Consider the following 26,253-nt stretch of genomic DNA (forward strand, 5'->3'; position numbering starts at 1 on the left):
GGAGGGGTTGCTCCAAGACACACACACACACACACACACACACACACACACACACACACACACAAACAAACACACACACACACACACACACACACACACAAACACACACACACACACAAACACACACACACACACACACACACACACACACGAGGTATGTGAGAGAGGGGAAGTAAATGGGTGGGGGCAGTGGACAGTAGAAAATACTCTAGATAGGAGATAAAGACAGTATGTCTGGTCAATCTTCAACCTTTCTGTCTCATGTACTCTGATAGGGCGTGCAGAGTCAGCAGCCAACCCAAAGCATATGGACAACAAACACACACGCACACACATTTGCTATGAATAAATGCATACATGCAAACTGCCCATGACTGCAACCCATGGTTATGAAAGAGAGCATTCAGAAATGCAGCTGCTGGCAAAAAACAAAAAACAAGCCTAAAAGACACCATTAAAAGCTGTGACATCATTAATCGATTAACTGAAGACTGTTTGACTTGCTGTTATTTGATTTTTAGTGTACCAAGGTGTGACTTTTGGCTTTTAGAAGTTCTTACTTGTCTGTTAAAGGTCACAGCCATATGTATCTATTTGTCTCGTCATGTCTCATCCTGTGTTAAAAGGCAAACAGCCACCATTAAAGAGTCTAAACAACATAAATTACACCAATGAAATAGAAAAAGACCTACAGGAATATGTAGAAACAATCATATAAATGGGAGTTCATACACACTGAACATTAGTATAAGTTAAATCTATACAGTCAAAGTCCAGTAGGCTTAATTCAGAATCATTATCTCTGTCAATGATCTACTAATTAATCAGGCAACTGGCTGGTTCAAGTTGAATAAGTGCTGTGCAACAAAGTGAGTTAAGAGTTTTAGATGCTTTCTCATGATAGATTAATATGACGACGCCTCAAGTTTGCGTCACATTTGGATCCAAGGGCCATCAGATTATTGCAGTGACTAATTTGGAAATTTATATAAATCAGGCTTTTTTACTATCCTGTTACTAGATCATAGACTGAACTGCTGTTTTTAGGTATGTTTAGATGTATTTTCATCAGTTGTTGGTTATTCTGCTGATGGTGAAATGACAAAATCAATGCCTGACACTAATATGTCCTTCAAGGACTACCGTTAAAATAGTTTTTTTTACACAATATATCATATTATTTAAAGGTGTTTAAAATGTTCTTCAGCTATTTTCAAATGGCATAGTAGCCTTTTTAGCTTTTCTCAGTCAGACTGATGTGCAATGTAGGCTGCAACTTTCTAATAACCAAGACAGCAGTTTACTGCAACTACTTAGGCCTTAACAATGAATATTAATGATGTTTGCTGTGAAATGGCCACAAAGAAACTTAACTTCACCTTTCATTACGAGCTGCTTTTGTATAAAGCAATTTACAATAGATCATGATGAGTCCAGGTATAAACATTTGTATTGCAGTCAGATCTGAAAGTGATTGAAGAGACACCTAATTGCTCTTAAATTTTTTTATAACCTATCACTTTATTTCTCATACTGCACTCATACTGATTGTTCTGTCACTCTGCATCCAGTTAATATGGTCAGTGTGTAACTGTGGAGTGTGTGTGCATGCGTATGTGTGTGTGTGACCTTTATCCCCAGTATTTCTCAACAGCCACCCTGAAATGAATAACACACTGCAGATTTTAATCACTCACTCAATCAAACTGTAGAATCAATAACTAGTGTTGTTTGCAGGGCAAACAAGTGCACCCTTTGCCCTTTGGATCCAACCTTGAATAATACCTTGCCTCTGATGAGTGATCTGTTATTGTCTTTTACACATTATACTACATAAACTCTACATTTTGCAAGTTATCGCCCATTTTAACCACTGTCATCCAAGTGATTCGATCTGTTTGGGCTCTGTTTATCACTTCATCAGCCAATATACAAGATTAGTTAACTTGACACAGTGTGAATCTGCTATGACACAGAGTAGCCTACACTGGTATGTTAGCATGCAGCACTGCAGGTGACCATGATTCTGTTTACAATGGGAGGTTCTGACGTCCTATCTGTCCACTTGGGATCCTGTATTTGTTTTAAGCTTTGACTGCACTGGATTGACCAAGGTTTGTCCACACAGCTCCTAATGAAAGAGTCCGTGTGATCAAATCTCTAAAATACTGGTAGCAATAACAGACACATTTTGTCCTCAGGTTTTTGGAGCTTTCCTGCTGCTTGTAGCAGTAGGCTGTTTTTGCCATTTGTCTTTTTCAATCAAATTATTATTGCAATTTAAATAAGTAAACCCAGAAGGCTTCACTGAAATTTTCACAGAAGCATCTTGAATGCTTTTTACTATGAAGAATCTTCATTAACACTAACTGGTTCATACACCTGTTCATGTGAGCATGTGATAAAAAAAAAAAACGGACCCAAATAGTTTTTATAATAACCTATTTCCTGTAGTTTGTCAAAGAACACTAAGAACAGCAGCACCATCTAGTGGACAAACTCACATATTACAGGAGCGGCTGCAAAATGATAATTTATGGGAAAGGCGTAATTTACAAAATGTGAATTTAATTTAGTGGAATGACACATTTGATAACTTGATCAGGGTTTATGGGCTGTTTTAATGTAAACAGATGTTACTGTAGGTCGTGTATATCAAGTGATGCACACCTGTTGATTATTAATCAGTAGCTCAATGTAAAATCATTTCGAGATCAATCAAAGTACTGAAAATAAAGTATGATTCACGACAGTATTTATTTACAATACATTGTCCCCAATTCTCATGAAGCCCTACACCTATAGGCTACATAGCACAATTTCATAAGAATTATTTGCTATAGTTGACACTTTTTTTTGCTTTTTGACCCACTTTATTCTCACATAAAAGATATTCAGAAAACAGCATGTCATGACAGTGAGGATGTCTTCCATGTATCCTGTCAGGGCTCTTGTTATGAGAAATGCTTAACTATTCTTTAAAACGACAGTTCCCACAATGCAACAGCGTCGCTTGATATCAAACTGGAAAGTACGGAACAATGCTTTACTTTCATTTTCACTTTTTATGCTGAGTAACTGTGAGTATTTTCGCTGCGTGTTGCGCGGCATTGAATTACACATTTATCATAGTTTTTTGTTGTTTTTTACTGCTCTACTAATGCTGAAAAGCTTTATTAAACTCACTCTAATAACTTCTCATCCTCAGAGTCGAAATGGCTGCTGTAGATATTCGCCTCGCGTCGAAGAAACAGGTGAGCACAACATGTCTGCTGCTATGAGTTATAACTGCGTTTTCCACCAACATTTGAACTGTATTTCGTCTCATGCACCTGGTTGAGTTATCAGTTAGACTAACAGGTGAGCCAGAGTCCACTTGAGTGCTTGTTTTGATAAGTAGGGGTCACATGAGGTGAGCAGGTAGTTACCATATAATTAGCTGCTACGTGGCCTGTTGAGTGTGATGAGGAGTACATGAAAGCGTAATTTAATCATGTTATCTTTGCCTTCCAGGTGGATGACTTCAACCAGAAGCTCACCAAAGAGGTAATTTATCTCTTAAATTTAAGTTTATTACATTGATTAAAGCTGAGGGTGGACTCAGATGGTAATAATACTTCTTCTGCTTTTTTTCTCTTTTTTTAAATCAACAACAGGCAGAACAGCTGGTCTCAAAATTTTTCCCTCAGAAGATTGAAGAGCTGCAGATGCTGCTGAAGGTATTTAACTGTGTCTGCATTAGTCAAACTGGGGTCACTCAGGGTCATCTCATGGTCCATTACTACTACTCTGTCCTTTCTTCTGGGATTTCATTGGATGAGATTTTATATAATTATACTCTATAATCTTAAAGATATACTATGCAGGATTTCCCTAAAACACAATGTATGGACTCATACAATAGTAATCCTTCTCTTAATCATCACTTATGGCCCACTAGAAGTGTGTAGCGGTGTATCTGCAGAGACCCTGCCCTCTGTGTTTGGGACACTGTTGGGTGATCTGGGCACAGGGGGTGTATTGACCACAGGATGTGAGGTCAGGTTTCCTAGTGTAGCAACTACGTTACATCCATGGATTATTTTTTGGGGAATTTTTTTGGGCTTTATTTAGTGGTGAATAGGCCGACCGAAAACAGGAGGAGAGAGACACATGGGTAAAACATGCAACAAATGTCCCTTGCTGGATTAGAACCAGGGATGCTATGCTACAATGTGGCATGTGCAGTAACCACTTAGCTATCAGGGCACTCAATCCATGAATGTATTAAGTGACCTGTATACAGCATTGGAGCTGGGTTCCTGTTCATTCCTATGAAAGTTGCCCCAGCAGCCCACAGAGCATGCTCATTAGAAAAGTCTGCTAGTCGAGACTGCTAATTTAGGTTTAGCCCTTCAACTAACTTGCATGAGGATAAAATGATTTAATAGATCAAATACTCATAGTGAAATGAGTCATTTCACAGGGGCTGTGACATTCAAAAAAATGTTCCCACTATTTTACAGGCATTCCTTTTTCCATGATTTAATGTGGGGCCCCTATCAAACCCGGAAATGGTCATTCCAGTTTGGCCATGATGTCAAATTGGCTTCACCATTGTTCTTGGGGGCTTGTTTACATCACTGCCTCTCTCCTCTGCTCTCTGTCTCTGTGTTATTGATGTTTAAAGAGCAACAGATCTCTGTGTCTACTTGACCGAGGGCGGGGCTGAGCTACACACACACGGCAGAGAGGCCAGAGCCGAAGACGAAGCTCTGCATTCACACAAAATCCAGCGTCACAGAACCTTCGTACAGGGTTGTGCAGAGGCATGGGCGTGTTTATTTGTGCTTTAGAACATAACCACTGTGAGACAATCAGAAAATAAAGTTTTATGTATCTGTGTCACAGTTTTGTTTTCACCAGTGCTATTCGCTGTCTTCGTTCACTCTCTAGCTCACTCAGCCACCGCTGCTCTAAGTCTCACTCACTCATTGAGTCTGGGAGGAGGGTCCAACTTTGAAAGCTGATTGTTTACAAACAGAAACCAACAAATCCTGCATAGTATCCCTTTAAGTACATATTTCTCTGTGGGATTTCTTGACTTCATCCATGAAAAGCTCAGTCAGAAAAAGCAGGTTATTGATTATTTTTGCTCTGCTTTGCTGTTCAGACATCATTCAGCTGCGATGACCTGGCCTCTTTGAAGGCTCCGCTGGACATCCCGATACCAGACCCAGCTAAAGAGGAGGCCAAACGCAAGAGGAAGGAGGAGGTAGGAGACACATTACTGTCTGAAAATCTGATGTAAGCTTGTCAGTTTGAAGGAGTCAAAATAAATGGAAGCAGTGTAGAGTATAGATTTTGTGGCAAGACTTACTACCTGTTAAGAGTTTTACATGTTGAGGTAATTGCCAAATTAAGAAAACACCCCAGAGGGTCAAAGAGGTTGATGGAAAGTAAATACCAGTGCCAGATTATATAAATGTAACAGGTTTTATAATAGCCAGTCTTTCATTTTCCAAACCTTTGAATTTATTCAGGAGTGCTGCATAAAGCCTCTCCACTGGGGTCCTCAGCCAAGGGTTTATATTTAGCGTTTCATATTATATCAAGGCATAACACTGAGTCCCTAGTTACCATGGTAACCAATAATTCTGCAATTTCCAAGGGGTGTTTTACAAATTGGCAGTGAGTGGGCCTTTCATATCAAGTGATCTTAAAACAAAAACACCTGAAGCTGCTATGAATCATGTGTTTATTTTGCATTTAAATATATAATATGAAATAATACACTTTTACTAGACTTCCATTCAAAGGAGACCTGTGTAAGGAGTAGATGACAAGCAGAAGCCGAAAAGTCACTCAAAATAAGATTTTTAAAAAAAACCCTTTTTATCCTTCAATTTTGGCAGTTTCTGACACATTGCATGCATGGATTTAGAGGAGGAAAGAGTGTAACTTTGCCAGTGTCATGGCTTTTATGAGAGGAAAAATGAATTTCAAGTATATTTGGGATCATGCAGTAACTCTCGGGAACCAACTTGACGCTGTTGCACTGCAATAAAGAGCCAAGTGCAAGGAGCAGGGACTTCTGGGACCAGGTTACATTTCTTTAATATCAAAGAGAATCCAACACTTGACATCTTCATTTAGCCACAGAAAAAAGCATGTGGGTGAGCTGTCTGAGAGATTAATAGGCAGTGAAAACTCTTTGACCTGCTCCCTTCTGTTCTTGTTGCAGAAGGAGAAAAAAGAGGGGAAGAAAGACAAGGACAGCGATAAAGAGGACGAAGAATCAGGTAAAGACAAAGACAGAGATGGTGATGAGAAGTGATAAAGCAACCTGCTGATTGAACACAGAGGAAATTGGATTATTCATATGAATGATGATACCATGCAGTGCCAGTGAAGTTCTGTGTGATTGGCACTAAATAATATTTTCGCATCATTCTCCACAGTGAAACTCAAACATCCAACTTCTGTTTTGTCTTCCAGGGCCTCCCTGTGGTCCCATCTGCTGCAACGAACGAGTAGAGAGCCTCCTGCAGCAGGTCAAGCCTCAAATCCAGACACTGAAGGAGAAGCTCAACACGGTCAGTCTTATTGTCTCTTTAGTATGTTAACCTAATAACCTAAATTACCATCGAAAGGAGGAAGAATCACTTGTTTATGCATGATTTTATGTAACAGAGCCCACACAGTAAGACAGAAGCTCACATGTCTTATTTAAGCAGTTATGTAAATAGTCATAAAAAAAAATCATCTTCACTCTTTTTTTGAATGTGTATCATTGTTACAAACCTGACATTTTAATATTAGGAATAACTGTGAAGATATTGATAAACTTATAATACTTTCTTGCAGGTGTCTATGTGGGTGCAACTCCAAATTCCTAGAATTGAGGATGGCAACAACTTTGGAGTGGCTGTGCAGGTCGGTAACTGGTGACCATTTGATGAAGCAGTAGAGTGATATCATCTGTTTGGTGGCTTGAAAAGACATTCGGACATTTGCCCCATGTTTGTCTTAGAGCTGAATTTCAGCCAATTTGAAGGGTTTTTATATCTTTGTTTCTGTCCAACAGGAGAAAGTGTTTGAGCTGCTGACCAACACACGCACCAAGATTGAGGGATTCCAAACTCAGATTTCTAAGTAAGAGACCACACCAGTGCAGTTTATTTACCAAAGGATTATTTATTTTATTCGAATGATACAGAAAAGATGCAGTCACAGCAGCTAGATCCATCATCATCACCACTGATGTAGCAGTCCATATATACCTAAACAGATGTTTAATCAGCTATATTAATTATAAGTAATCATCTACTATTCATAGCTCTCCCAGAGTGGTATGATAGATGTCACAACTGAATCAGACAGTTTGACATTTAATGGGACAGTCAGGGCTACTTTAAAGATGGTTTGCTAGTAATATATCCTGCTGAGGACTGTTACAAATGGATGACAACTCACTTTTCTTTCTTTGTTAGATATTACAATGAGAGAGGTGATGCTGTGGCCAAAGCCTCCAAACAATCCCATGTGGTCAGTATCTTGAAGTCTCTTGAACAGAGTGCTACATTGTAATACATGTGTGAAGTTTAATTGGGTGTCATCTTCAGACTGTATGCTCTGTTTATTTATGAAGTAAAAGCTATTAATGACAGTGTTCTCCTGCACAAACAGTGTACATATTTTATGTTTTTTTGTATATAAACCCTGTGCTTGTGCTGTGTGTCCGTCCTACAGGGAGACTACAGACAGCTGGTTCACGAGCTGGACCAGTATCAGTACAATGAGCTCCGCCTTGTGGTGCTGGACATCCGCAACACATATGTAAGACACCTGCTCTCTGTTGGTCACTTTGTAAAAACCTTCCATTTTTACATGTAGTTTTGTGACTGCATTTACACTGCATACATGTCATGTGAATATTGATCAAATCTCATGTATGTGTGAAAGATGTATGAAGCCACCATCTGCTGTAATCACGCGTTCATAATAAACAGACTCATATATAAAATATTCCAGCCGTGTCACAGTAGCAGGCTCGGTGGCTAAATGGACTCATTCCTTCCTAATAGGAGGGTAATTAGACTAATTGCTGTTCTTGTGTTAAATTGATTGGCGCTCCAGCCCCTGTCCATTAATCACTGTTTGTCTCCGTCCTCTTGCTATTGTTCCAGTGTGTTTGATGCTGTTGATGAATAAGGCGTACTGTGTGATGATGAAAGGAGCTGTTTGACACGATTATAGCTCTGGATCTGGGCATCTCTCTTGTCTTTTTTTATTATTGCCTCTAACCTCTCTGTCTCTCTCACCGTCACTCTCTCTCTCTTTCTGATACATTGCGTTTTCCCTGCAACATCTTCTTATGTATTTCATTCACTGTTTCTCTTCCTCTGTCTGCAGGCTGTGCTGTTTGACATCATTAACAAGAACTACGACAAGATTAAGAGGCCAAGAGGAGACGGCAAAGCTCTCATCTACTGAGGCTGGCTCCAGCACACTCACAGGCTAGTCTCCTGCAGACAGGATTTCAAACAAGATACAACTAGTGCTGTATGACATTATCGTTATATAACAAAACACTCGCTCTGCCAAAACTGTCTCCATTTCCTTATTTCGCATGCATTTTGGTTCAGATTACAAATTAAAGCAATATGATTCCTATAACTCTCTCTGCTTACTTTGTCTGGATGGAAATGTTTTAATGTTGTTGACCTACAAATGAAACCAAACTGCATATTTATATGAGTTCTGTTAATAATTTAGCGGTGACTTATACTGAGGGTGTTTGCAGATAACGTATACTACACCTACATTCTCCTCACAATCTTAATGAGAACACTTTTTCACTTTCCAAAACATCCTCAGCTTTGAACTACAAAATGTCATCCCCAAAACATTTTTTTTTCAATGTTTCATACTATTGTGATTGTCCGTCACCATATGTGGTGGTGAAAAGTCCCTCTCCTGGCAAACCAGGACAGCCCCAGCTAGGTTTGAGTCTATACCATCCCTGATAGAGTCCTCTCCATCCCAGGTAGCCTAGAGCTCCTCCCAGCTGCTGGGAGGGAAATGTGGGGAAATGGGTGAGCAAACACAGCAGCAGTGAAATCCACACAGCCAGCAGAACCACACAGAGGAGGAAGACGAACCTCAACGGGGCACCACCTGGGGACCTCTGCTGGGGCTTTGCTCGGGCCAGGCAAGGGCCAAATACAGACAATTCCTCGACAAGCAGGAGGCAACACAGGCAGAGGATGAGGACGTCCTGGGATACTTCATAACCTCTCCACAGCATGTTGGCTCTGAGGCAAGAGGCTTTGGTCTGGTCTTCATGAAGGAGCAGTAATGTCTGTCCTGAGGAGGCAGAGCTCTGTGTGTCCTGACCAGGAGCCATGGGTTCATAACAAGTCCCCGCTGCATCCTCCAGCAGAGTCAGGAGGCGCTTACAGACCCACCAGAGCAGCCCCACAAGCCCTATCCGAGAGAGGTGGCGCAGGCAGAGAGACAGGGAGTGACGAGCTGAGAGGGAGAGGAGGAGGATGAAGGAAGCTGTGAAGATGCTGGTCCAACCCCATGTGGACTTAAGGAACTTCCTGTAAGAGAATCAGTATAACATGAACAGTCACAGAAACTGTCAATATCACAACACAAAAATGAAACATAAATTCACAGTTATATTATATAATATATATATATGTTCCTCTTATTTTCAGCCAGAATTCAACACTTCTATTACATACTGCGAACACAGTGGATTGTTTGTTATAGTTGAGGTTAAATACAAGTTCAATGAGTATGTGATATGCAAAATAGACTCAAACGTGCTGCCGAAGGATGAATGATGCCCGGCTAATGGCTTCACTTAACGAGTTTTAAAGATCATAAAGCACTGAGCAACCTCACAAAACTCTGAGCACGTAGTCTTATGAGCATCCAGCTCACATATAAACCTGTATTAACTTACTCCTATGTGTTCAAATGTGCACTTGGATAGATACCAACAGTAATATGCAGTAATACATTTGAAGGATGAAAAACGGGCAGGAGGGAGTATTCATAAAACAAGTTTTTAATGCTTTGTAGATGAGTAATACGGTGTTACAGTGCATGAATAAAAACATCCAGACATGGCTGCCTACTTGGCAACTTGATGTAATGTTAACACCTATATATATAAATATATATGCGTGTGTGTGTGTGATATATAATATAGAAGTATATTTAGTTTAGAAAGATCAGCTTTTGCCACACTGACAGTATCATACAGTATACATTAGTTAATTCTGTATTATGTTGTTTCAACTCTTCATTGAAGTTTCATATATGTATTTTTGTTGTGCATCATTTTAGCAAATTTCCCGCAAACTTTACAGCAACATATTTGTTATTTTAAAAAACTTTTCACACCCCCACTAGAACTTAAAATAGACTTCAGTGTGTTAAAACAAAGTTGGCTGCACAGCATGAGTTAGTAATGAATGTCTCACCAGCAGGTGGCTGCATGTTAGAGAGCCCTTCCCTTGATTCTGAGCTTACAGTCTGTAAAGCAGTGATAAAATATTTACTACACTTACATTTTACCCATAATTTATTGATTTAGAAAGTCTTTATGAGCAGGCTATGTCTGATCTTTAGGAGGAGATATCCTCAACTAGTGAGGAACATGTGACTCATTCATGAACTGCCAGAAAATCTTGCAAAACTAATTTTGGCATTTAAGTGTAATTTGAAAACTTGATTTTACGTTTTAATTGGTCCTAAATGTGTCAGGTGAGTTTCATGACATTTGGCATCCACTTTGTTAATTATCCAGCAAATGTAACTAACATGAGATTCCCATTTGAAAAGCAGAAATGGTAACATGTAAAACATGTTTTTCCCAGCAGAGCTCTCACCTGTACAGATAGTGGTTGCTGTTTGCGAAGATGCTGTACTTAGATGCCCAGAAACTCAGCACAGGCCCAAACAGAACCACAGCAGACAGCATCAGATGGAAATGTCGCCTGATAGTGTTGCTTCCTAAAATTCTGGCCATTAGGTTAGTCACAAACACCAGAGCACCGTTCAGAAGTTTAAAAAGGAATCTTCCCGGCAGTATCAGCTCTGTAGCTATCTTGTGTAACTTCTCCAAGTTGATGTCTGTTGTTGTCCAACCATTTGATGAGTTTTCACTCTTTAGATCCATGTTTTTTCCCTCTTGGTAATAATTGGTGTTCAGTCACAGCTTCAGTTCTGACAAGTTCTCCCCCTTCTTTCCTCTTTGTGTCCGATTACAGCTCTGTGGTGGAGTCTGCCTCACTTTCTTTTGTCTTTGAAAGTCACACCAGCAGCTCTACTCTGGGAGCCTTTCTACTTTATCACTGCCAGGCGTTCAGGAGAGCACATGCTTTATAAAAATACAACCCCTCTGTCCCCTTTACCCTCAAAAGCCCTCCCCCTCCAATCACACACTCACAGTGTAGACATGGTAATGGCTGCTACTGTAACTCAAACCCATTTTTCTTCAAACAATGATCCAATACTAGATAATATAAGAAGGCAGCAAATGTTCCAAAACTGAATCTGTGGCTTGAAAAACAACTTGAAATGATGCATGATAAAATAATTAGTTTGCAATCAGACTTGCTGGTGTGCAACATTATCAACATATACTTGCATTTAGCAGCAAACAAATCATCTACCTCTGCAAAAAAAAGAAAAAAAATCCCTCTGACACTTAATGGATGACTGGTTCCTTCTTTGGTTCTCCTTTAGACTCGCTGTTCTTAGAATCAGCTGCTGGAGCCAAAACTAATTTAAGTTATAAACTGTTGCCAGCCTGCATTTGGCGCCATGAACAGCTGCGTTTTCTCACAGCACTTTCAGTCTTTTTATTTCCAGGCTCTGCCCTCCTCTCAGGCCGGAGCCTCTTAAACCTCTTCAACCCCCAGAGCCAAGTTGAGTGCATTTTAGTCTTTCCATCGGATTCATACTTAAGCCAGGACATCCAACTCATCTACTAATATACAGTACATTCTCAAATACAGACTAACACAAGTGTATACTGATATTCCAACTGTTATAATGGGAGTAGCTTTATCATCACCCGTCTTCTTTATTGTCCCTTCTTTCTTTTAAATGTCCCAATGGCTTCATAATTTAAATAAAAATTAACAGGACAAGCATTAATGATGACTTTATTCTTTGGATGTAACAAAGTTTGGTCTCCCTTTCCTCTCTAAATAAGTGATGTAGGCTATTTCTTTCATTGAAGCTGCAGCTGGGATAAGATTACAATGAGATCTGTTTTTATGAGTATCATCATTGTAAGCAAGGAACGGTAAGTGTAAATTAAACCAGACATGCTAAAGAATTGTGGTCTAATTTTAGAGCTCTTGCTGCAACTGCTGCCATTACAATGGCCTTCAAGTGACTTTGGCTCCTGTAGCAACTAATTAGAGGTTGTCTTGTGTGTGCTACTGATTTTTCATGCTGTTTAGGTACTTTTACTTAAATAAAGGATCTGAGTAGTTCTGGTAAATGCATGTCTGGCAGTTGTATTAAACTGACTGCAACATTTAAGGGAAGAAAAATCTCTTTAAAATGAATTACCATTGAGTGTCATGCGATCATTTGTTCAGTGTGATAACATTTTAGTGTCACTGTAAACAGGATATGAAATTGTTCCCTTTTCTAAATGCCCCACTTTTGCATTATTAAAACACTGTTGTTCACTGAGATACATTTGAAGAAAGGTTTAATTGTTACTGTAAAACAACGGTTCTGGGGAGTGAAATATGGGATTTGATATAAACACCTGAAAATTGCATAAACAGATGAGTGTGCAAGTTTTCATCCAGGCACACACATTCCCAGTCCCTTCACAGAGTTCTGACCTTGACGTATTCGATAACACATACATTCAAATCATTTGAACAGATCACGTTTATATTAGCTAACAAAAATTACTTGCTTTTTTTGTGTTAACAGAGTGTCCACCTAGGATCAATAATAAGACCTCAAACCATTACTGTGGTTAAATTCAGGGGTTCGTCTTAAGAACTGAGACAAGTTGAATCTCAGGAAGTTGTCCGAGAGATGGACCAATAGTAAACTCAGGAAAGCTACAATAGCCAGGTTCAGGAGTTGTGATTTCGGGTAACTGACAAATACTGTACTGGATTGTTAGAACATATCTGGTCTCTCAATGTAGGCTTTGAAAGACACAGACCCTAAAATGGGACACAGCTTGTTACTCATACCAGGAAAGTGAAAACCGATGCTGAATCAGCACGCTGACAACAACCGAAAACACTCCCTGACACACCATTAAAATACTATACATTTATACAGAATTATCATCGTCAGTTTCTCCCTGCAATATCCAACATTGATTTATTTATATAACTAACTTACCATTAAATTTCCATAGCTCATTAAGTAAGTGCGGTGCTTTGCGTTTTTGAGCTTCAGCACTTTTGGCGTGAAGTGTTTCAGGCCAAATTCAAAAGCTTTGGCCTGTTTGTTTTGCGCAAGACTGTGAAAAAAAGAAAACATGTCGGCCATCCCACTGTGTCCTAATCAGCATTTGACAACATAAGGCTACAATGCCTTCCAAATGAACACATCACAACCACACTATAATTGTAATCATTAATATCCAGCATTGAATTTAAAAGATATTTAAGTCTCTTTCAGTCTTTGTGAGCTTATTGTCTTCCTCCGTAAGGGCTTCCCGTCTGTGATGATGTCACTTTCTCTGACATCTGTTCCTCTGTCGTTCCTCTCTCGCCGTCTCCAGGCCTTTCTCCTGCTGTCTGTCAGTCTCTCTCCCTCTCTCTCTCCTCCTCTAGAGGATGGGTTTGTCTGTGCTCCCACATTCGAACAGCTCCGTCCCACTGTGGGGAAAATAAAAGAGGAGGAGAAGAGGTAAACATGTGACACAAAACATTTTTCCTGTTGTTTTTTTTACTGGTTTCCCACAGTGGCTGATTTGAATTTCCCTGATTTTTCTTAACTTTTTCAGTCTTGCTAATATTTTTTCTTTCTGGATTTTTTAAAGATGAAACTTGTAATGGGGTTTTGGTGTCTTGATGTTACAGGTTTTCAGTCTCTTTGCTTTAAGAGGCACATCGCTAATTTTCTGGCTGTAATACTGTCTCATGGGAAAATACATTCTAATCCATAGTATTTGTTTTGATGTCTCACAATGGGAAACACCCCCTGCATATTTCTCAGAAGCATTTATTTCATTACGCTAATCCTGATAATTGCAATGTCCCCGTCAGGTGGTTCCACCAACCTTTGAATAGCTTATACTACGACATGTGCATTCAAACACCTCCTCATGCTTCGGAGCATATCTCACCCTGTTTTCTAAGATAGCTAACTTAACTGTCAACAGACTGGAGCTATCTAGCTGTCACCATAGACTGGCGTCTTCTTCGTCTAGCTGCACCACGGCTAGGTTTATAACAGCTTCAGCCTGACAGCCGCCCCCCCTCCCCACTGATGATTGAGTTGGAGGTTTTCTGTTTGCCAGCCCCACCCACCCTGTTCCAGAGTGCCACCCCCCCGGACTCCTCATTGCTGCATGCGGCGCCAGAACAGCGCCAGCCAAGAGGGAAGAGAATGTGTTGTGGAGACAGTGAGCCTTGTCTCTCTTCCACTCCACACACACATACAATCACATGTCTTGAATGTAACATTAAACCATGTTTCAGGAGACTGACTTGAAACATCTGTCTCTGAAGACGGTGTTGCTGCTGGCTTAACGGGTCAGTGGTTTTCATGCACTTTCGGTGCACCCTTAATGGAGTCAGTTTGCCACGGGGCATGTCAGGGAGTCACTAAAACCTAACCCTAACCCTGCCTTTGTGCTCTGGGTGTTTGGCTCACACTCTTCCATTGACCTCATGGCATTCTCTTCATCCTCTTTTTCTTCCCCTGAAGAACAGCAGCTGTACATGCTGTGTCCAGTTCGTGTCTTTCGCACCTGTATGGACATGACTAAGAGATTTCGGAGAAGTGACCAACTCTTTGTATCCTGGGTTGACCCCAAATGGAAAAACTTTTTACAAAGCAACTGCTCTCCTACTCTAGCTCATACAAGCCAGGGACTGCAGGCTCTAGCGGGCCTGCAAGCTCATTCCACTCATGGCTTGGTCACATCCTGAGCCTTGTTTAGAGGGGTTTCCATTCAGGTCATTTGTGCAGTGGTGGGCTGGTCTTCGCCCCTCACTTTTGTCCGGTTTTACAGACTGACTGTCTCTGCTCTGTGCATGGCTCATGCAGTACTGGGCTCAGGGCCCTTCCTGGAACAGAGTAGTACTGTTTGAGTCCTGGTGGTTGCTGAGGTAAGCTTGTCTGGCAATACAGAGTCTCCACATCACATACAGTCACAACAGTATGAATGACAACTTTGGGTTACTTGTGTAGCTCAAGTTCTCAGAATAGTATGAGTGATGTGTCTCACCAGACAACCCTTCTTGCTGGGGCAAAGTGAGAAAATGTTGAGGTTTGAATGACCCCTGCATCGTAACGTAAACTATTTAAAAGGTAGGCGGAACCACCTGACAGTCGTCACAATCCCTAGCCAATCAGGACTGGTGTAATGAGATAAATGCTTATGAGGAATATGCAGGGGGGCGTATCCCATAGTGACACATCTCACTGATCCAATCTGATGCAAGTATTTCACAAGTAATCTGAAGTTTTCCACTATTTTTGTAGTTTGATGATAAAACATGGTAAACACTTTATGATGATAAACACTTTTCTTGAAGCAAGTATAAAACTAACTTACAAACAGCAAATAAAATTACACAACATGACTGAACAGTGCACTTCTGCCTTTAAAGGCAGACAGTGGAGAGATGAGACCTAACAGTCTGCATTAACTATGTGACTATATCAAGAACTTCAGTTCACTAAATGGCAGCCAATAAAAAAATTTTTTTTTCATTTACCAAAAAATATATACTCATTTATTTCTGCAAAAGGCCTATTTGATTTCTTGCTATTACCAGAAAACATCTGATTATCTGAATTATTTTAATTCCATGATACACTAGAGGAAACACTCCATTTAATGATGCTATATGCAATCATTTTACAATTTTTCTGAAGTGCCTTCTTCAGACTGAATGTAATATTTGTGATCACAAGCTTTCATATTATCTACAGTCAAACAGTTTGTACTCACAGAGCTGCTGATGATGTTGTCCTCATACGGATGCCAGCTGACGTCTCTCACACACGCGTCATGGCCCGACATTCTGGAGACCACGGTGCCCGTCAGTACGTCATAAACTGCACAGACCGATGCAAAGAGTTGAAAATGATTGACAAACAAAGATACAAAATAACACAACTGCACATTACAGGTAAGACATAAAGTAGAATGTGAGAATATATGTAGCATAATCCCATGAACACACAAAAAACTCAGGAGTTGTTGCATTATCACACACAAACACAGACACATGGTGACACTCACTGATGATTTTGCCAGTGGAGCATCCAGAGTAGATGAACTTCTGCCCTGTGCTGAACTCCGGAGAGAAACGGCAGCGGATGAGGGTGTGCAGAACGCCGTGACCGCGGTAGGTCATCACAGAGGTGTCGCCTGTCAGCTTGTGTCTCTTCAGGGCTGAAAAGGACAAACAGGGCCCAAAACATAAAGAAACAAGATTTCTACCCATATGATTTTCAAGAAAACTTTATACCATTTTCAACCCCTGAAAAAAATCATACAACTAATCTGAGTTTAGTACAACTTCTATCCTGGAAATCTATGATCTGACTAAAAAAGTAAGTTTTCCCCTCTTGCCCTTTTTCTCCCCACTTAATCTCATTATCCAAGCTCCTATCCTTCACCCTTCTCTCCTCTTTGAATTGTGGTAGTTATTACTCATCTCCCCCCTCCATGGTTTTAATACTGTCATAGCCACTCACTCTCAACACACACTCTCACGTTTCACCTCTCCGTCATTGGCCCTCTCTCTGTTTTTTTTCTTCATAACATTGCTTCATCTTTAATCTCCTCCTCTTTTTATTCTTGCATGTGACCTCTCCTCCTCTTGTCCTCTTCTTGCCCTTCTCCCCTCCTTCTCCTTCTCCTTCTCCTCCTTCCTCACCTCTCTGGGGAACCTGCTGCCAGCGGTAATCCCAGTTCTGCTGGGTGACAGCCAGGCGTGAGGCTGCCAGCCCCTCTTTCGGTGAAAACTTCCTGACGTCCCAGAGCTTGATGGACTGGTCCTTCGAGTTGCTGATCAGATAGCGGGCGTCACCCTGGCATAGTCGTGACACAATAGGGGATGATCAGGTTTAAAAAGGTAAACAGTATCATGAATTAACTGAATTGAACTAAATACAGAGAACTAGAGCAGGAGGTATGGCTGCTGATGAGGCATTTAAATGGATCAACTTTCTAACAATTGCAGGCTTCAATCATCAGTCTGGTGATGAACACTTTTCATTTACAGACTGATAAAACACCCGCAGTATTCCTCTCTTCTTCTTCTCCTCCCCTCCCCCCACCTTGCTGTGGATGAAGGTGATGCCATCTCGGTGGCCGGCCAGCTGTCCGACAGGCTGCGGTCTGTCCTCCCGCAGCGTCCGTCTGTCCCACACCTTGCACAGCGCGTCGTCGCTGCCAGAGAAGAGCAGCTGGGACGAGCTGTCGGCGAACGCCACCGCATTCACGTCGTCCTCGTGGGCATCAATCTGACGGGAAGAGCCGCAGAAGAAAAAGAGTCAGTGTTTCATAGTGGAGGGCGTGTGCGAGACAAGTGTGCGATATGCAAGCTTGTGTGAAAATGTCTTTTTTTTGTGTGTGTGTGTGTGTGTATTTGTGCATGTAGAGTGTGGTGTAGAACATTAGAAGGATTCGTGAGCCAACACAATGAAACTTGTAAAAATAAATGTGCAGTTCTCAGCAGCAGATGAGCAGGTCAATGCTACAAACAAGCTCTAGAAATGTAACAGGAAGTGAATGTTAAGTGAGCTATTGTTTGCCTCTGCCAGACTGTAACTCAGTTTACATATGAACATCCCTTATTGATATTTGCCAAAAAATATCTAAATATCTAGACACCAGTATGAATAAGATGGGCAGTGTGGATAATGGCGGGTTGCTCAATTATTTTAATAAAGTGTTAAATTAAATATAAAAGGAATTGTGTTTAGAAAAAGGACAATAATAAGTTTATTGTAGTCTGTATTAATGAAGTTATCTATTTAATTCTATTAAATGAAAAGGCTGGCAATGTTCTGTTTTTCTGTTACTGTAAATACCAAAACCAACAGTGTTGTTCTCTATCCTGTCTGTGGCACTCAGCTCCAAACCCCCGATTCCTACAGATGATAGCACCTTTAAAAACTGTCACAAATATTGTTTCTTTTCTTTCATTTTTTTAAACAGTTCAGTCATTTCCTAAAACAGTTGGATAAATTGAGTAATGTTTAGTTGGGGACAATTTTCACCCATGAGTGTTTCCGCTTCAGGGATGTGTGCGTGTGACATTGACTTCAAATTAACTACAGTGAGTGTGTTCATGGTAATAAAGGAATGTATCAGCCAGTGCAACAATGTGGCTCATTTTGTGTTTGGGGAGTAGTAACAAACTGACCATAACCCTAAACATAGACTTGGACTTGTCAGCAGGTTCAATTAATTGCTGGCTGTTAGTTACGTTTTTTTCATGGCATTTCTTAACAATATGAAAATTATTGTTCAGCTCCATACATGAAGAAGTAGAATAATATAACCACTGCACAAAAGGAAGGCACACAAAACACACACACATTGCAAGGGAGGGACAGAAACTTAAGACAGTGATGAAGCAGATGGTGGAGGTCAGCTACTGACTTCTACGCAGAGGGGGGGTTTCTGGGAGGAGAAGGGAGGTGGGTTTAACCCCCCTGTCCCACCGCAGGGTGGTGGTGGACTCTCAGCTGCTACGTTACAGACAGCAGCAGGCTGGTGTTAAACTTTATGTGAGCTGGTGTACTTTCGTTCCCGCCAATGTCCGGCTCACCTTGACCGCAGGATGAGGCGCAAGAACACGCAGGTAGCATGAGTCAGGTTCAGGTACACACAGTTGAGGCAAAACGAAAACAAGCACATGCACTCACACACACACACACACACACACACTAACCTTCAATGTTCGCTTATTCTGCTCGAGATCAAAAACGTAAAGGCAGCCGTCATTTGCTCTAAAAGGAGACACATTCAAATGAAGTGGTTTAATTCTAGTGATCTGCCTGGATTGAGTGTGCTTTACATGAGGTACTCGTCTTCAAAATTAAAGTATTCATAACACTGGCTATAAGAAGAAAAAGTGTATTCAACTTCCACTTTGAGCAGACAGCTGTCAGAACAAGAAGAGCTGCTTGAATTTACATTTCTGAAAGAGACTTCAGCCCTGCTTTCAGCTCTGTCTGTCACTGCCTTCAAACATAAAAGCAAATTGTACTCACCCTCCCAGGATCTCTTTGCCATCTGTGGATGCAGCCAGTGAGAACACACAGAACCTCCTCTCATCTGGACTACAAAGCACAACAGCACACACACACAAAGCAGGTTGACACCACAGCAACAGCACCATTATTGAATTATAACTACGCTGTCTATCACACACCAAAAAAAAGCTTGATGATGGCACGCATCACCTCTTAAACAACGCTATTGTTAGAGGGACTGTGAGTTTAATGGGAGTGCTTTGTTGAAATAGGGTCATAATGATCTCTGCAATTAAACAAAGTAACACACACGGAGCGAGAGGATGGATGCCGAGGTGATAAGTTCTGACAGCATCATTCATCCAGGTGGTAATGAAGGGGGAGGAGGGTGGAGGCAGGTAGGGAATGACAGATTACCTGCTCCATAATGTTATAAGTTACTATGAGGGGAAACACTAACTTGAGGTCCAGGGCGGTGTGGTTTTCACTGTCTCCATCTATACTGCACAAATGAACTGTGGGAAACACAGAGACACAACATGAGCAAAACAACAGCAACTGATGCCAGACAACAATGAGTAATAGTCTATTAATAGTACTAATGGTAAACATTAAAGAGACCTATGCCCAGTACTTCCCGATGCTTTGGTTAATGTTAGATAACAGTACAAATACAGCTTCTGCTTGGCCTCAAAGAAGTCAATTTGGTCTTTATGTGCACAAACTGTTGCCAGTTCTGACCATCAAGTTGAAATCAAGAAAAACTAACCTTCATGACGGTGGGATTTATTGCAATAAATGGGCCTTTGAATTTGGTTCCTGAGTTGTTTAATGCATCAACAAGTTTGCTGAGGAGTTATTTATAGTGTCAACATTAAAGAACATTAAATTACTGTAAATTGTAAAGTGAATTTGTATCTTTGAGCCCTTAAATGTTTGGACTGACTCTGGTGACTCCAAACAGGCAAAGTGAGATACATACAGTGAATGAGAATACAAACAAGCCCAAAACACAAAGATTTATGGGTAGAATGACGTACTTTGACATATTTAGCATGTCTTCTGAATTTGCATGAATATCATAAAAGCAAAATTATAAAAATGTATGAATGCCAAGATAAAGTTGTTTGATTTATCTTAATGTTACTGCAACATTACTGAAAGTGAAACATGGATAGCATGTATGGTTCTCGGGGAATGGATAGCTGTCCAAGCCACAACACTTGAAAAGCAAAAACACTATAATGATTGGCTCTGAGGACTCATTACATCATACAGTATCTAACAGGACCGGAAGCCTTACTGTAGTCAGACCAGCTGGAGTAGAGCACATGCTGTGTGTCTGGAGTGAAGCACACATCCAGCACGCTCCAACCAACGTCTCGCGCCTTCACTGTTTGCTGTAGGTGAAAGCGCCCCCTGGTGGTGTCGTACAAGCGGATGTTCTGATCTGTAGCGAGCAACAGAAAAAAACAACATAAGAAGTAAAAATGAAATCCTCTCCAAAACAAACAAACAAACACAGAGATTAAACCAGTAAAAAAAACGATTTTCACGTAAAATAAATATTTTTTTGTTCGTGGGGACACGCGAGCTGAGCTGCCACTTATGTTTGCTCAGCTTATTTCTCTGTAACTGAAGTCCAGACTTCTGATGACTAAAATCAGTCCAATCCAGTTAAAAGATATACTTAAAAACGACCAAGATCTAAAAAGCATATTGTAAAAATGTGGCTTAAAACTGAATAAAAGTCAATTTAAAGAGTTTAATTGAGTTTCTGAAGTTCAGCCGCAATGCCGATGTCTTGTACATGTACACTCTTTTTGGAGGGGGTATGACATTATTGATAGGAGACCAAACTGAGTTACTGAGTTATTTCTCTGAGTTTGAAAATTGTTGGAAACATTTGAGATAATGGCAGTACACAACTCAACAAAATATATAACATAGGTTTTGTCGTTTTTAGACATTTAAATGCAGAATAATTATGTATAATAGCTTTAAACCCTCATGTGACCACTATGAAAGCTGTGCTCCACAATAGGAGGCTGGTATCAAATGACAGGGAGTGTGGCTTTGGTAGCTGGTGAAGACCTGTTATCTATGGCCTGAACTGTTTTCTTACAAAACAGCAACTTAGCTTAAAAAAGACGTGACATTTTAAGGAAAACAGAAATGAAAATGAATACGATGCCACCAGATTAGGCAAATTTGTTATTGTGCGGTTTGTTTACACTAGTTTAATGTCAGATAGTTATATAAGTTAAGGAATTAACAAAACGTTTCTGTCACTGACCTCATTCTGTGCATAACACTACGTAAATAGGTCTGATAGATTTGGTAGTCTGAGTAGTTTTATACAAACTTTAAGAATCATTTTCAGATATGATTTAGTTCCTCGGGTTTCTCATGTTGGATATCGAGTTATTTACCTTGGCAGGCAGAGAGGAACATGTTGCCATCCTCGCTGTACACTCCACAGAAGGCTTTCTGCTGGTATGTATCCTTGTGGGATACATAGTTTGGCAGGAAACTGTGAAGGAGCACAAGGGTCAATATCATCTGACAGACAGCAGCATGAGTCCTCTTGTAAACATCATGCCTGATGTATTGTAGAGTTTCACAAAATCAGTCTAATAAAACATAACAAAAGTTAATGCTCAATCATGAACTGCTTTTTAACGTGTTCCTTATTGAACAACGTGATTCTAATTCTTCACTTATTGGTAATATTGTATGAAATTATATCTGAAGGTTTGTAGAGCTTTAATAACACTTACTGTGTGCGAATACGACTGCACTCTCCATGGGAAAAACTGGAGCCTCTACACCTGCCTTGTTCTCTCTAAGAACCACAAAGCACAAAAACATGATGAAGCTGGTTCATTAAAATATACTGTAAAGTGGTAAAAGTAGAGCTCTTACTGCTTTCAAAATATTCACAAAAAACTCTTAGTAAAACTTATGAAAACAAGTTGTCATAATGTTGAAACATGCCTCTTGCTGTTTTTTTTAATGCTAGAAATGTGCCAGTTGCACTCTAGTCTGGTCTACAGTATGACTGCTGGCTTTGAGTTAGTATCTCTGTGGTCTGACCTCTGATAGCATGTGGGTGAAACTGTGTCGGCCTTTCAGGGTAGAGGAAGCCGTGGCCAGCAGGATCTGAGTTCGGATCTCACTGCGGTCGACCTCGTTTGTGTCAGGCTGAGTGTCCACTGACAAGGTAACACAAAACAAGTCAGTACTGGTTAATATCTGACAACAAACATGTCACATACAAAGAATATATTCTGATTCTAGGTTACCTGGTGGATTGTAGCGGTCACCCAGGCGACCCTCCCAGGCTCCATCGCTGTCCTCATCAGAGTCAGAATATGACTGGACCAGCTGCAGCCCCGTGGCTCCACTGCCATGGACCAGTCTGACCTGGCCCCTGCACAAAGACTTAGTTTAACAACCAATCAATCCAGGTTGGGACAAATTATCACATTTATTTAACCCTCTACAATGATGTGTTTCAAAGCATAATGGTCAAGAGTAGAACAGAAAACTCAAATGCTGATAACTGCATGAAAATAAATGTTCATAATACTGAAAAAATCATATCCACTCATTCAGAATGTAACCAGTCCAGCTGCAGCCCAGCTGGTAGACACCAGTCTGCCTACAGCCTGCTTTGATACTGCAACCGTTTTGTACCGTTTCTCCACTGAGCACTTCCACTGTAACAGATGGAGCATCAAGGGTCGTTCAAAGCTAACTGAAGTGAGAAGCCAGAGTGCTGCTTTTCTATTTCGACTCTTATAGATGCAGGTACTTTCTAGTTTTGCCTCCTCTGCTGTGTTATTACTAGAGGCCCCTCCACTGTCATGGATCAGCTCCAAGTGTTGAAAACCATTTTTTTGGAAGTGGTTATTAACAGAGGGAATATTCAGAAATTTCCCCCGTCTCTTTAACTGCATTAAAATCAAACTGCAATGGGAAATTCCCGACCTCCACTAGGCTGTACCAGCATTGGAATGTAATGTGATGTTTCAATTATTTGCTCACTTAACAGAGAGGTGAAAAACGCTGCCAGCTTCCCCCTATTTTTAAGACTGTCTGGCGAACTGAGCAATTACAAGTCACTTTCATAGCAGCTAATGTGACAAGTGTTATTTTACTTTCCCCTGTAAAAGGTTGCATATTTGACAAAATCTACAGCACCTGTAAAGGTTTGGATCAGACCTGTGAAAGTGCGTTTAAACTTTTGACTGGTAATGTACCTTAAAAATCTCATATAGACATCACTAATTTATAGTTATATGTATATCATAAATTGACATACTGATCAATTAAACCAGTTACTAGGTGATGAAGTGATATAATAATGTACATTTTTCATGTATTGCCCTTCACCCAAGCATCTCATATAGCCCTTTAAAGTTAATAGTATTAAAACTGGCCAAATGCATGTATCAGATCATGCACCTTTACAAATGACATTAAGGAGTACTAAGGAAAAGATGCTGGTCATGTGAGATTTAATAACTCAATCCTTTCAAAAAATGAGTCTCACAGAACTATAAAATGTACAATGATACAGAAGACATAAATCCAGTAATCTTGTGGTAAATGGCGAATGTTGTTCCAATGGGTGAAATATTAGCCTATGCCTCTTTTAGGAAAAAACAAAAAGAAAATGCAGGACAATCACTTGAAAGGAAACTATTTATGTAATCAGATATTTTATCCACTACTTTTATTTATTTCTTACTTTGATTTTTTTCTTATGCTCTGTAACTCCAGTATAATGTTACAATCAAGCCATAATTTGCATTGCCATCATCATTTTAAACAAACCAAGTGGGCAGAGCAATACCTAAATTGTCTGCATCAGACAATTTTACAATTTGTATTAATCATATTTTATTGTTAACTAACTGCCATGCACATTTATACCTGGATGATACAATATTGTATTATATTGCAGATCTTAAACTTGAACTGAATGCACATAAAACTAAGTTCATGTTATTCTCTAAAGTAATGGCATCAAACACATTAATACTTCCACTGTACAAAGATCCATTATTGAGAGTTACGGACTAAACACCATAGTATAGTATAGTATAGTGGTGGACAGATGACAACATCACAGTCAAATTTCATATAGATAATCTTGTCGACAAATAGCATTGCATTATAGTGATGTGATTTACATCTACTCTTAAGCCCTCAGAGGTTTATTACTGGTGATGTTTTTAGCACTCATCACTGTATTCTCTATGTAAAGGTCGGGTGGTCTTGTCTGTCTGAGAGACGTGATAAGCATATGTATTTATTTATCTACAAGGTTCTTATTGGGAAGCTGCCATCTGATATCTCAACTATGTTTGATTTATACTCGGTCTTATGACTCACGTCCCTAGAGTTTTCACTAGCTTGGAAGATCCGCATTTTTTAATGCTGTGACCGCCTGGAACTCTCTGCAGAGCACCCCTAAGAAATTATACTTTAGTAACCCTTGTTTACAAATCTACTATAATAGAAAATATTAAATATATATGCTATGTTTTTATCATTTATATATTTGTTATCTTCTATTGCTTTTTATATTTGATGTATTTTTATCTATGTTTGTTTACTTTTTCTTAATGTAATGGCAAAAGCATTTCACACCTGTACAACCAGAGTGACGATTAACATCCTGCGTTTTGAATCATTGTGAAGTCATGATATCAACTTCTATCCTGTTAACCACATGAATAAAAAAACAACACACCAAACAAACAACAGGCTGGGCAACACTGTCAAGAAACTGAACTACTGTCACTGTGTTTAAAACTACAAATTTCCTTCGCAGTTCACCTCCTCAGTAGGTAAGCCAGCACTTCTGCTAAGTCAACGTCCTCCTCTGGTGCTGTCTGTCTGTCTCCTGGCTGCCTCTCAGCCGTCCTGCGGCCTCGGCTGCTGCTACTACTGCTGCTGCTGCTGCTACTGCTCTGGTTGTTTTCTGTTCCTTCAGGCTGCTCAACTGGGTTGCCACTGGAAGAGCCCCTTCCACCAGACATCCCAGAACTGGACTGAGAGCCCATAGACTGAAGAGGGCCTGACAGGGAGAACACATTGAACATAAACAGTTGGCCATTTACCTGCTGAGAGTTATTTAGTGTGTGGATGTATAGACTGTGTGTAGACATTTAAACAGGGAGGAAATGGTAATAATGGCTGGAGAGAGGAAGAAAAAAAACAGCTCAGGATATTAACGCGAGATATAACACGTCTACTTCTACATGCAGACAAACTACTTATTCTGCAAACTATAGTCGTCAAGCACGCATACTGTACTGCACCTTATCTTATCACGCTCAAAGAGCAGAGGCTGTTATTGTTGAGCTAGCTAACAATGCTAACGACTTAACGTGAATGTTACCGTCTGGCTGTCACACAGCTCTGACAGCTCGTCGGTCCAGTTCGGTGTCGTTTCCAGGCGAGCTTACAAATGTGCCCGGTGTGTTACCTCGCTGACGTGTATCACGCACATTAAAAAAAAAAAAAAAAAAGAGGCTGAATGTCTGACAGCACAGTGTTTCATCAGTCTGCTAACAGGGCCAGTCCGTGAGTCGCCATGTTGTTTACAAAAGTGTGAAAAAACCCTGTGCCCTTCGCCGTCACGTGACCATAAGGCTGCTCCGTGGACCAAACTCTAACTAAAAGGTACAATTCAGTACAATTCAGTATAATGTAAAGATCCTCTGCAGACATGCTTCAAGATGTATTGAAAATACTCTCAATTGATTAATAATGTGTGTCTGATATGGATGATCCCAC

General features: G+C 40.3%; 3 protein-coding genes across 3 annotated transcripts; 1 reads left to right on the top strand and 2 right to left on the bottom strand.

Moving 5' to 3' along the window:
* The first annotated feature begins 3,000 nt into the window (after positions 1-3,000).
* psme1 (proteasome activator subunit 1) lies at positions 3,001-8,659 on the top strand. The gene is made up of 12 exons (XM_053342217.1): positions 3,001-3,080; positions 3,209-3,254; positions 3,514-3,546; positions 3,657-3,719; positions 5,153-5,254; positions 6,224-6,281; positions 6,478-6,575; positions 6,847-6,915; positions 7,067-7,134; positions 7,473-7,527; positions 7,732-7,818; positions 8,395-8,659. Exons 2-12 carry the CDS (start codon positions 3,216-3,218, stop codon positions 8,473-8,475), a joined length of 753 nt encoding a protein of 250 aa, XP_053198192.1. The 5' UTR covers positions 3,001-3,080; positions 3,209-3,215; the 3' UTR covers positions 8,476-8,659.
* A 134-nt stretch (positions 8,660-8,793) lies between these two features.
* Positions 8,794-11,179, bottom strand: LOC128382349 (fat storage-inducing transmembrane protein 1). Its single transcript, XM_053342347.1, has 2 exons — positions 10,890-11,179; positions 8,794-9,587 (listed from the first exon to the last, which is right to left on the bottom strand). Exons 1-2 carry the CDS (start codon positions 11,177-11,179, stop codon positions 8,912-8,914), a joined length of 966 nt encoding a protein of 321 aa, XP_053198322.1. The 3' UTR covers positions 8,794-8,911.
* Positions 11,180-12,713: 1,534 nt separating this feature from the next.
* On the bottom strand, positions 12,714-26,045 carry dcaf11 (ddb1 and cul4 associated factor 11). The gene is made up of 15 exons (XM_053342252.1): positions 25,856-26,045; positions 25,291-25,531; positions 22,746-22,873; positions 22,537-22,655; positions 22,221-22,285; positions 21,873-21,973; positions 20,744-20,890; positions 19,901-19,955; positions 19,459-19,527; positions 19,137-19,194; positions 17,515-17,700; positions 17,112-17,265; positions 16,472-16,624; positions 16,178-16,284; positions 12,714-13,871 (listed from the first exon to the last, which is right to left on the bottom strand). The coding sequence occupies exons 2-15, from the start codon at positions 25,515-25,517 to the stop codon at positions 13,794-13,796; spliced, it is 1,647 nt and encodes a 548-aa protein (XP_053198227.1). The 5' UTR covers positions 25,518-25,531; positions 25,856-26,045; the 3' UTR covers positions 12,714-13,793.
* Positions 26,046-26,253: the final 208 nt, after the last annotated feature.

This window comes from Scomber japonicus, chromosome 21, assembly GCF_027409825.1.
Source record: "Scomber japonicus isolate fScoJap1 chromosome 21, fScoJap1.pri, whole genome shotgun sequence".
Lineage (NCBI taxonomy): Eukaryota > Metazoa > Chordata > Actinopteri > Scombriformes > Scombridae > Scomber > Scomber japonicus.